The sequence below is a fragment of the Falco rusticolus genome, chromosome 7 (genome assembly GCF_015220075.1).
Source record: "Falco rusticolus isolate bFalRus1 chromosome 7, bFalRus1.pri, whole genome shotgun sequence".
Lineage (NCBI taxonomy): Eukaryota > Metazoa > Chordata > Aves > Falconiformes > Falconidae > Falco > Falco rusticolus.
In genome coordinates, this window is record NC_051193.1 from 30,051,658 (window position 1) to 30,064,389 (window position 12,732).

Genomic DNA, 12,732 nt, shown 5'->3' on the forward strand with positions numbered 1-12,732 from the left:
GGAGAGCGCAGGCTCAAGCATCAGTACAGCGGAGGAGGCCATAAACTGCAGGGCAAGAGCAGGACCAAACAGCAGGGCAGGCTGGAGCAGGCTCATCCAGCACTTGGATCCAAGGGACCAGTCCCCTTCCTGTGCACAAAGGCTCCACTTTTCAGTCCCCTCTAACTCTGAATACACCAAAATACTGAGTTTTATTGGATCTCTGTCAAAACTACAGTACTCTTTTATAGGTTTCCCTGTCACTACTAAAAAGCTTGCACAAAAACAATATTACAGTAGTGATAAACACTACTATTAACAAAATAATTTAACTAGCTCAGAAGCTAGAATAAAAAAAGCAACAAAATAAAATTAAGCTGATATTTCAGTGGTTTAGTTCTTTAAGATTCTTTTTCATTAGATACCAAGATACAACATTGTACATAAAAGTTATTTCTTTCCAAGCTACAGCAGATACTAGCAGAGCTATCTGAAAGACAAACTCTGCTATCAGAATTGATGTGCCCATTTCTCAGCGAGTTAACTGGAAAGACTGTACATCTCTAATTAGCGTTTGGCTTTGAAAACTGACAGAATACTAGTTTGTTGAGCACTTAAGACCCTCAGAACTGCAAACTAACGTTGCCATTGACTATGAAGTCTCACCAGCTTTAATCTTTACAAGCAGAATGCAAACCAAACTCATTAACGTAACTGTTCAGCTGGGTAATAAAAAGATAAACTCTTAAAAAAAATAAAACCATCAAATTCATTTAAAGACAAAAATCCCTACAAAGCTAGTCATTTAAAAAGTACAAAGGAAAGGAACAGCAATTGCTAGGCACAACCAAATTAACATCCCAGCTTAACTGAAATTTTTACATTTCTTGACCTTTTCCATTTTTCCTCCTCTAAAACTTCGAAAGTGAATTAAATAGGCTTTTGGTTTTCCACATTCAGCTTTCAAGATATACAAAAATATATCCGAGAAGTATTTGATGTCTTCAAGGACTGACTGTCAAATCTTCAACATTAACACTAACATTTCCCTAAGCCAACTCAAATACCTTCATGAGGCAGCGCCTCCCAAGGTACGGAGTTTCTAAAAATAATCAGTAGATGACAAACTCAGATTCTCAGCTTTGCATAACTGAAGACTCCTCTCTGGACATTTACATTAAATTTTGGACCACAGAAGGTGTGGAGAGATATGTTAGACAGCTCAGAAGCAACCTTTCTTTTTTTTTTTTTTTTCCTTTTTTTTTTTTGTGGTCCCCTCAAGTAGGGCAGTGTCCTGAGACACCAGAAGAAAGGAACTGAAGACGCAAGACATCATATGCCTATGAATTTTACGATACTTGGTCAAAGCTTACACAGGTCCAGACCCAGCCTATAACTCCACATTACTTGAGTGCTGAACTACAGCGCCCATCCCACAAGCAGTCAAGAGCAGCCATCCCCACATCTGCTCCTTGCAGCAGTTGGAGGCACAGCTGCTGTGTGCAGGGTCAGACCCAGGCACCTGGGCTATTTGTTTTGCTCTAACAACTCACTAACGAAGGGAGTCACATCACTGCTTCTCTACAAAAACATTCCTCAAGCAGTAAATGGAGCAAGCAAAGCTTGAAGTCTGTGGTAACCTTGAACAGCAACAAAAAAACCGACAGCTAGCAGGAACAGCACGTATCACATCCCTCCACACAGAAGAGGCAAAGGGCAGTCACTCGGGCATCTGCAGCTTAAAGGGCATTTTTCTGAGAGCTAGTGACATGCTGAGTTTCAGATTCAACACCTGGAGAAGAAACAGATTCAGTCCCATCATGACGGATTTTGTCTCCTCTACATAAATGAGGAAGTAAAGACAGGGAATGAAGCTGCTTGCACGTTGAACTGAAGCGTATCTATTTGACAGGACTGATCCTACCAAAATCCTTGCCTGTGAAATCAAAACCAGCCCTTTCTTCAGGACAATGTAGGAGAAAACTCTCCAATTTAAACCCCACGTATTTACAGACCAAGCATAAAATCCGAGTCTGATAAAGAATGCAGATTATGTAACACCAACGGTTTCATAGTCAGGGTAGACTAGATAATCTAAGAGGAAAAAAATGAGCTTCCTACTTAAGTTAGACTATGAAAGTCACAAGGAGATTAAGTAAATGTCCCCATTACAATTCATGCCTACAAAAGCAAAATGATGTGTTTAAAGTTTTCTGAACGCACAAAACTACTGAAGTCTGTAACTGAAATAATTCTTTTCTCAGTCATTTTTACAGGGAAGTTAACAGATCTGCACACACCCCAGCCTGCTGAAATGGTACTGGTGAATAAACTTACACAAACTTTTTATCAACTCCACCATAGCTAGCTAGCTATGGCCTTATTTTCATAACTACCAACCAAAGAGATAAATATACTCTTGCGTCTACCACACCCGAGTTTAGGGCTGCACAATTCTATGAAACCAGTCTGCATCCAAGTTACGTGCTCAATTCAGCATTTTCACAACTGACAGCGGTACATTCTGCAGCACTTCAATCAAGCATTTGTTGCCATCACGAGGACAGCATATAAACGACTCAATGCCAGAAAAAATCCACGATACGCTTAGCTGACACAGGATTGCCACCTGGAGGATTACAGAAGCAAAAATGGATTCAGTCCCTCTCACTAAAATGTATAGCAGATTATTATTTTTTGCATTAAGTAGATGCAAGTTTCCCCTCTTCCTTCCCAACACAGCATGATTATAGATTTTTTTTTTAATAAGAAAACCTAGCATACACTAAAACAGGTAAATGTTCTTCAGGATTTCCCAAAAAGTCTGCAAATCCAGCATACCCATACTTTCTTCTGTGTTGCAAATTACATCATGGCCACTCTACATAATTTAAAGTTATCAGTGAATTAGTGCTATCTAGAAATCTGCATCACAAGTATGAGGAATTTTGCTGACATTAACATTACTTTTACTTTTCAGAACCTAGCACTTTCATTTCAATTTTAGTGTGTGCATTACTACAGGAACCCATTTCAGGACTGTTCGAGGCTGCACTGTACTTTATGTCAGGATTTGGCCTATCAATACATCCTACATGCAAACTAATTAATAACTACCAATTAAAAACAAACCCACCACTCCTTCCACTTCTGCATTATTCAAAAATACAGAAGAACCCTTTATTGTAGGTAACAACTGACCAGCCAAAGACACAGAACTGATACAAACACAGAGCTCATCCTCTTTACCAAACTATCTCACTAGCACTGTGACAGTAATTATCCACCTTAAAAAGTTCTAGAGGAAAAAAAAAGCACAGATCAATGGCTAGTAAGCTTAGCTGAAATTTTATGGAAGCTTTTTCCTCCCTGTACCTAATCCCTCTCTTCTTTCCAGTTTGCTGACCTTTTTTTTTATTTTTTGAAACTTTCCATTTTCACAAACTCCAAAAGGCTGAAATACTTATATCAAGGCAAACTACAGTCAAGTTCTGCACTTAAGGTCAATGTAGTTCACGCTCTATGATGTGAAAACATAAAGAGTTTTTTTAGGATAAAGTAGCATATACAAAATATTTCAGTAAGCTTCCACAGGCACACCTGAAAAATTGAGCATACCACAGCTTTACTAAAGAAGAAGATACATTAAATTTGTCTGCAATAACTGCAGAGTTAAGAGTACACATTCAGCAATCATGGCAGTGCAAATGGGTCACTGTAGTAAGTTGCTTATAATTTACTTGCAATGAAAGAATTGTATGAGAAGGAAGAAACTTTTCCTTGATACTCTAATATTTGAAGCAGCCTATAATATAAATGTTGTGGTGCCTCCTGAACCAGAAGTTTTAACAAACACTCGGTGTCTTAAGGGCTACTAGTTCACAACTTTCCTTTCTCCTTATGAGCAAAAGCTAACAACTTTCCGCAAGAAACATTCTTCCCAACAGCCTCAAATCAGTATCTTGCAAACTCATACACATTTGGAGATGAAGGTCCTAATTTATGTCATGCTGTACAAGAGCCATGAGCTATATGTGGTCCTGACTCAGTGCTGAAATTGGACTAATGCTGTCAATGCCCGCTGCAGCCTCCCATCCACGCAACTATGACTATATATTTGTGACTGACCTAAAATCTCCTGACTTAAGTCACTGAGTAAGAGTAAGGTAAAAGACTAATTCACATCTGTTACTATAAATCTCAAATAACAAATGCCAGCTTAGCATTGAAAGAAAAGAACAGGCATTTTTAATTTAGTTTATTACATATTTTTTAACCAAAAGCCACCAAAAAAAAAAGAAATTCCAAGCAATCAACCATAAAACAGTAAATCTGTTTCAAGACAGTCACACTGTTCAGTCTCACACAGACACACCAGTGATGCTCACCCACCTCAGACCCCAAAGGCAGGGTGAGTCCCGTGGGGCAAGGATCCCACTTCAGTGGCCAGGCTACTCCATAACCCTCCTAGTGAGGCTTTCCATGACATGCATTTAAGGATGAAGTATCCTGTAGGTCTTATCTGGAGTTGATAAATGCCCCTAGCTCCACCAGCTTTTCTTCTCCACCCCACAGTTCTGTTGCCTCAGCCTGCAGAGGCTGCATTTCGTTATGCTAACCTTCAGTTTTCACCTTGCTTTCCAGAGGGAAAACAGTGTACAGAGCAACGCTGCCCATCCTTTCCTCTCTGCCCAGTTTCAGACAAACCTCAGAGGGCAACAGAGGTCTCAAAACTACAGGGATACTATTGGTTTTGTAAAGATAGACAGCTGGTTGGGGAAGACACATGCTAATTAAGAGTTAGCTAAACACTTCTGAAAAATAATCCTGATTTTTTACTAGAAATGTGACCCTGAACTCTGTAGCAGGATGGGGCAGCTGCAGCCCAGGGCACTGAGCACCTTTGTGGGTCCAGGGATGGGCTGAAGCCAGGCAGGATGTCAGCCTGCACGTGGGGGTCAGGATCAGGCCCAGCAAGGGGAACCGCATCAGACACGGCCCTGAGACAGGTGGACAGGGCCATAGGGATAGGGATGAGGCCAGGTGGGACACAGGCCTGGCTTGGCAGGACCCATGGCCAGGCAGGGCAGGGCTGTGGAGTACTGAAGACCAGACCAGCTCTGCTGCAGAATCACTGGGGCAGGGGCTGATGTCCCTGAGGGTCTGACATGGGGTCTTGGGCCATGGGCAGGGTTGGGGGAGCCCCAGCAAGAAGCTGGTCACGGACAGCAAGGGACAGCAGTGCCTGGCAAAGCAGCCAGCTCTCCTGCCACCAGACCGCACGCAGAGATACCCTTCACCTCAAAGGGTAGGTTTCCAGATTGCCTTATGGTTTGTGCCCAAGAAGCTTATCAGATGCTGTTTTTCTCAACTTACTACCAAGCATTTAAAGGCAATTTCTAGAACAACAGCAGCTGAGCTTCCCCACATACATGTTTCAGGATCACAAGCTCATGTTTCACGATCACAAGCTTGGTATGCCTCGTGGTGCCATTTTCTCATGCTGTGTTTTCTGTTATGCCTTCCAGCTTGCTGCTGCACTGCCTGTACATCAGCTTTCTCAGGTGGGGCTGTTTTCTTCTTCTTTGATTAGTGTCAGAAGCCCTAGACTTCCATTTTCTCATCTTCTTTAAACAAAAACCTGAAGAGACATCTGGACTATCAATGTTTGCTCCATGTTCAGCTTTCCTCCTCTTACTCTCTTCAGCTTTGTACTTGTTTCTTCTCCTGTCAGCCTCAGGGAAACTACTTGTAAAAACAGTTTCTCCCAACAACTACCACAAGACAGGGGGGCGGCTCCCACCCAGGCACAGTGAAAGAGTGATCAGAGAATTCACCATCTTCAAACATGGCACACAACTCACAACTTCCCTTTCTACAAAAGCAGCAGCCATCAAACAAGTGCAGACTGGCAAAGGGCTCGGAACTCAAGTCTTCCAGGATGCAATTACAGTGTAATGGAGAGGGAGAAACATAGCTCACTCTTAGACCCTGTATCGCGGTACTTCATGCTGGGAGGTGTTCAAATGTTACGATCGATAGGAGCCGGTTAAGAACTTATGTATGAAGAAAAAAAAAAACCCACAAGATGCATTCATTCCAATCAGCAGAATGAGGAATTTTAATTCAAATGCTCTCAAATTTGACAAGTAGTCACAAAGAACAACCTCTTTCAGCTAGTTTGAGATGGTCTGAGCTGGCTATCAATTATAAGGTGGATAGTTACTCTTCAAAACTAGACTCAGCTAGGAAAAGCACAGGCCTCAAACACTTTCTGTGCAATTAGCAGAGTTCCTTGAAGCTCAAATATGCGTAACAACCCTTTTCCACTCATATCTGACTTACCCAGGGTCAAATTAGTTAGGCTCAGAAACTCAATTTCAACGCAGGGCCTTCACAGGCTTCAAGAGAATACCACACTTAGTTAAGTGTTGAGGCTGGACTGTGACCACTTGCAACAGAATTGAATTATAACTAACTGGACCAGTACAGGGCCTATTAAAGCTTTCACTAGCTTGTGCTTTGTGAGGACTTTCCTCTCAGAAGATCAATAGAAAGATACACAGTAAGCCCCTTCTAGAGCACGAAGAGGGTACTCCCTTGCAAGTGAAAGAACTTACCAGCTCGTGACCCAGCAAGTCACAGGTGCCTCACAACAAGAGATGACCTGCCACTCCCCAAGACAGACAGCATTAAAAGGAATTATGCGATTGGGATCAGGCTAGCCTGCAATCATATCTGGCATTTCCATCAAGAACATGCTAACAAAGACACCTGTCTCAGCATACCACCACCAGTGAAGTCATGCCCATCTCCAAAGGGCATCTCATCAGGACTGGGGTGGCCTAGCTCCCCCTTTGTGTATTTCTATAGGACCACTATGCTCTTTTATATGCCCCAACTACCACCAGGGAAGATGTCCTTATTACAAAGTACTGCATACACAACTTCATAAACCTTACTCTAAACAAGTCTTCACCTTGCAGTCTGGATTTCTGGACACTTTATCAGACTCTCACAACTGTAAATGTGGCTACTACCTACTTCTCACAAGGAGGTCAGAAGAATTAGCTAAGCATTTTCAAGAGCGGGAACATATCTATATAATTGTCGAAGTCAGAAGAGTTTTGTGCTCACCGCTTTCCAAAACACAAGCTGAAAAAAAACCCCACAAAACCCCAGTATTAATTCATAGGGACACCTACTAAACTTCACGCTGCAAAACCATAGCCCTCTGATTCTTGGACCAGTTTTAAAAGAATGGTCAAAGCCCTCAAAAGCAGCTCTCTCGAGCTCAAAGAACATGATCTTCCTCTGAAGACTCAAAAGAGCAGCTGTGCCAAAGGTCAAAAAACTATCTAGTCCAGTATCCCACCCCTGAACGGTGAAGTCTGTTAATATACCTGCCTACAAGTGAACACAAAACATAGTAGGAAAGCTTGTCACAATAGTTCTTTCATATAATTTCCCAGAGTCTAGAGATCTGTGGCTCAAAGATTTCCTGAACCAGAAATAGTAGCTTTTTTTTTAATGGCTGTGACACATTTTTATTCCATTTGCTCAATCCTTTTCCAACTCATGTAAACTTTTAACATCCACAATTTAAGACTCACAATTTCATTTATTTTTTTTCAGGGGGTAGAGGCACGACACACGACAGACACAGCACAACATGACACCCAACAAAAAACAAACAAAACCCCTCCTAATGCTTCTGAACTTCCTACGTGCTACCTTTAAAATAAGCCAGCTGCTAGATTTCTCAGTGCTCCCTGGTTTTTGCATTGTGTGATACTGAACAATTGCTCATCCTTACCACGCTATTCCACTGTATTTACAGACCTCTACTACGTCCCCATTCAATCATCTTTTCCAGTCTGAAGAGGCTGAGTCTATTCAGTCATTCTGAGAAGCTCTTCAAGAAGCACTCCTCTTAATCACCCCATCTTTCTCTCCTGATCTTTTTTTTTCCTAGTTCTGTTAGAGATTTTCTTGAGGAAGGGGAAGAAAAAGAGATAAACACACTAGAACTGCACACAGCATTTAAATTGCAGATAGTGCTGAGGATACCTAACAGTATACATACATGCTGTCATATTCTTTTCCTGATAACTTCTAACATTCCCCTCACCACTCTGTTTTTTTTGTACTGCAAATGAATGTTGAGCTGAACGTTTTTACAGAATTATCCATTAAGACCTAGGGATCTCCTTCCCAAGTTATACTAGCCAGTCCAGATACGACCATCCCATATGTGGAAGAAAGGAACAATCCTAACTCTCACTGCAACTCTTGATCCCACCTGCTATCCTACTACCCAGCTACTAAGAGCAACAGGTCTTTCTACAGTCTTTAATAACCCAAATAACTTAAGTGTTGCCAGAAAACCTTTAACTCGCCATTCACTTGTTTTCCAGATCATCAGCTCAGATTCTATTGAACTTCACTGGCATCTCCTTCAGGAGACTTATTATTTATTTGTAGTCTACATTTCTTACAATTTGAGTAGTTACTCTGCTCTGTAAGGACCCTCCCTTATTCCCTTATTCACTACAGCTCAGATTCTTTAAAAGCTTCTGGTGAAAGATCTTGCTGACCTCCCTTCACAGATCCAGCAATCTGCTTGGTCCACTTACTGACTTCTTTAGAAAGCTCCAAAAGATCCACAAGGCGCGCCACTTTGCCAAAAAAACATTCTTCCCCCATATTTACCTGTACAGCCACCTATTTTGCCCGTCACTGCTTCTACCCTTTTGCCCAACAAACTCGTAGCCTGCATTTACCCCAACCTTCATGCAGTAGCAAAGCAAGATCTCTCCCTCATATCCATGCACAAACCTACACTTTCACAGCACACCAATGCTCGGTTGTTAAAATTGTCAAAACAGAAAGAAACAAGACTCACACACCTGCACTGGAAAACACTGGCTACACCAAACTTCTCTGTGAAAGAAATCAGTGTTGAGGTTGTGGCTTCCTACACTAGGCACACTGATAGATGAATGAAAATACCGCCTGGGAAAACTTAAGTGTGGCCCCACACATTCTTTCAACCCTGAGAGAACAAAAGAAGGGGTTTCCCATGTTTTACAGTGAGGTTGCTGGGCTTATTAGCAAGCACTTGGCATGATCTAGACAGGCCACTTCAATACAGAAAAGCGCAGGAGACCCTTCCTTCCTTCAGCAAACAAATTCAGAATCTTGCATCCTTTACATGCAGCTTGGCAAAACAAAAAGGTTTGCTAGATGTACCAAGAAGTCAGCAACAGTATCTCCATGTTTTCTACTCCCTTTTGGCTCTTTATTATGAAGATTAAAAAGTTATGAATAAAGGCATCTATAACTATTCAACATATATTAGCACACAAATAGAAGCCCTCATGGATCTTTGAAGGGTTTGGGGAATCTCGTTGCACAGCCAGGAGCTCTGAACTCCATAGACACCAAGAGTCCCATTCAACTCCCAGCTCTGCAACAGAGAACCTGGCAACCCTCACACTTTGCAAAACCTGGACAACAATCTGAGTCACCCAGCCCTACTGACCAGGGGCCAGGGTCTCAAGAACAATAGCCTGGGCACCTCTGACACTGCAAATGCTCCACACATCACTGCCCGTGATGACCAAACTGCAGTCCGAGGAGCCTCAGCCCAAGGCATTTCATACACAGGGGATCCCTCAGAACCACAGACCTAAAGAGTCAACAAAGACGACAGGAAAAAAAGTGTTAAAATCAGGTAACTTCAATGGAAACCTGCTTACTTAATCAGAAGTCGCTGAAAGCTATAGCTTACTAGACAGTGCTGCTTTCAGCAAGTACATGTTTTCTGACTTAAAAGAAATATACGTTCCATTGGAAATTCTCCAGCCAGCACAACACTTAGATACAAATTCTGTCTTGCTTACACAGGAAAGGGCTTTTCTCCCTGCTCCTAAGGGCTTAAATCAGTGTCATAAGTTTAAGATGACAAGCAGACATCATGAAGACACTGTTACTGCAGCACAAATACATCTCTTCAGATTAGCTTGCATCACTCAGTTTAAGTCAAGTAAAAAAAAATATTTACAATAGAAGCATCTGTTTTGAAACAAAGAATTATACCAGCATAAAACAACCATATCCAAATTTCCCTAAAATATTTACTATGTGAACAGGGCCCCATACTCATCCTTGCAGTAACTTAGCAACTTGTTTTGAAAGTCCTGTTCTATTGTTTCTACAAACAACACTTCACCAAAATACATACATTAATGCACATGGGGACTTGCTAGACTAGAAGGTCACAGTATGAACGTACAGCGAAGCCCCTGCAATCACACCTTGTGCCAGCCAGATACAGCCACCATAGGCATGCGAGAATGTGCTCCGATTATGTTTTTGCTTTTACACACCCACCTGTCCTCATGGTGCTTATCTGTCTTCACAGATGCTAGAATTACTTTTCAGAGTAACATATGACAGGTAACTAACTAGCTATACAAGAGCAAAGGATTAATGCACTAGCCATCAAAAAAAGATTAACCAACAGCAGCATCTCAGGACTTGCACAAAAGGGAAAGGGTCCCTTAAAGGAACTTAAGAAAGTACTGTGCAATTCATCCAGAAGAAGAAGCAGCCTCAGTATGGTGCACTTATCTCTTTTCCTTTTGACATTTTTTTCATAGGAAAAAGGCATCCCAAAATCCGCTCTAGCTTGCATGCCATCTGTCCTGCATAATTTTGGGTGGGAGAGAAAAAGCAGTATAAGCCCTTAAAAATGTGGTCTCCACATCACTACAGGAAAAAGTGAAGGATACAAGAACTGCTCACAAGCTATAAAAAAGAGGCAATGCCAGCACTCTGAGTCGGAAGACAGGAATGCCATTAGACAAATCCTAGCCTACAGTAAACTCCCAAACTCCAGTATGCAGTGCTGCCCTCTCCACGCACAACTGCTCTTTCCCCACAGCCATACAGTCCATCAGCCCCCTTGTTTCACTGCTAAGCTCCTTCCCATGCTTCTTATATTTCTTCCTCCTTATACGCATTCCCCACAACCGCTTTCCTTCCCTTCCAAACACCGAGTCCTCTTCATATGGCCTTTTTCCAAGTACACAGGCCTTATCGTCCAGGGCATTCACACAAACACCCCAACCCATCTAGGTCACAGAAGCAGACTCTTGACCCTTCAGATCCAGCCTGTTTCTCCTCCATCACACTGCCTCTGTGCCTCCCCATACTCCCCCTACTCAAACACCCAACTCACCTGTCCTCTACCCCAAATTTGATATACCTTCCCATTCCCTGTGCACCCAGTCCTTCCACTCTGAGGCCAGCAGCATGGGAGCTCCAGTCCCTCAGGCACTTACTCCTGTCACACACAGAGCATCTCTCCCACCTCGCACATCTTCCCCCCCCCCCCCCCCCCCATCTGTTTCGGTCTCACCTTGCACCACCTGTCTCCCATTTCCACCTTGTGCAGCACCAGCATCTCCCACAGGCACCACCCCATCCCTCCCTGGCACAACACACTTTCCCACGCACCCTGTGCCCCACAGCACCCTGCACAGCACCCTGTCGCCGGGCACCCGCCCTGCACCCCATTTGCCCAGCACCCTTTTCCCTATACACTGTCCCCACCCCCAGTACCCATACCCCCCGCGCCATCCCTAACCCTGCCCTTCGGCACAGCATCCTCACCCCCTGCACCGTCCCCGTCCCCCGCAGCCCCTACAGCACTGTCCCCCTCACGCCACGTCCCTGGCCCCCACCGCTCCTTCCCCTGTCCCCTCAACGATCTCTCTCCATACACCGCTCCTTATTCCCCTCACACCTTCACCCCACACACCGGCCCGTGCCCCCCGTGTCCCCCGGCCGCCCCTCCCCACGCACCGGCCCGTGTCCCCCGGACCCTCCGGCCGCCCCTCCCCACGCACCGACCCGCGTCCCCCGGACCCTCCGGCCGCCTCTCCCCACGCACCGGCCCGCGTCCCCCGGCCACCCCTCCCCACGCCCCGGCCCGTGGCCCCCGGCCCCCGCCACACCCCCCCGGCCCGGCGCACGTGCGGCCCGCCCCGGCCCGGCGGCGCTCACCATCCAGCGACACAAACTGCCCCACGGCGGAGGAGCCGCCGCCGCTGTTCTCCACGAACTGCACCTCGGAGACGATGATGTTGTCCTCCAGCACCGAGCCGCAGCCCGTGCACACCGCGTCCCCGCGCGCCGCGTCCACCTCGATCTCCGAGCAGCCGCAAGCGGCGCACACCCGCCCGCCCGGCATCCTGACTAGCGCCCCGGGCCGGGCCCCGGCCCGCCGCTGCCTCCCTGCCGCTACCGCCGGCCGGCCGGCGCGGTACAGCACGGCCTCAGCGCAGGCCTCTCTCGCCGGGACCGGCAGGGGGAGGAGCGCGGCGGCGGCCGGCCCCGCCCGCTCTCGCGAGACTTCGTCTGCCGCGCCCCGCCCCTCCGCAGCGGCCCCCGCCTCACCGCCGGCAGCGGGCCCGGCCCTGCCCCGCCCCCTGTCTGTCAGAGAGCGGCGGCGGCTCCCCGGCCCGGCCCGGCCCTCCCCGCGGGGCTCCCTCCTGCACCCCCAGATAAACGGCCGCGAACCGCACCTGGCCGCCACCGCGCTCCAGGCGTGACCGCGACGAGTGCGGTGGACACCGGTTAACGCGGCCAGACCGGGCACCGGAGCGGGGCCCAAAGGCTCGGAGCGGGCTCCCAAAGGCCAAGCCGGGAGCTCCGACCCAGCGGGCCCTCGCTTGCCCCCCACGG

The 12,732-nt window shown here is 45.8% G+C and overlaps 1 protein-coding gene across 1 annotated transcript in view; it reads right to left on the reverse strand.

The window, feature by feature from the left end:
* Positions 1-12,360, reverse strand: part of BRF1 (BRF1 RNA polymerase III transcription initiation factor subunit) — a 175,621-nt gene extending 163,261 nt beyond the window's left edge. The window contains exon 1 of the mRNA XM_037396225.1: positions 12,052-12,360. Coding sequence (XP_037252122.1) covers positions 12,052-12,238 — 187 coding nt within the window. The 5' untranslated portion in view covers positions 12,239-12,360. The remainder of the gene's footprint in view (positions 1-12,051) is intronic.
* Between the last annotated feature and the right edge of the window lie 372 nt (positions 12,361-12,732).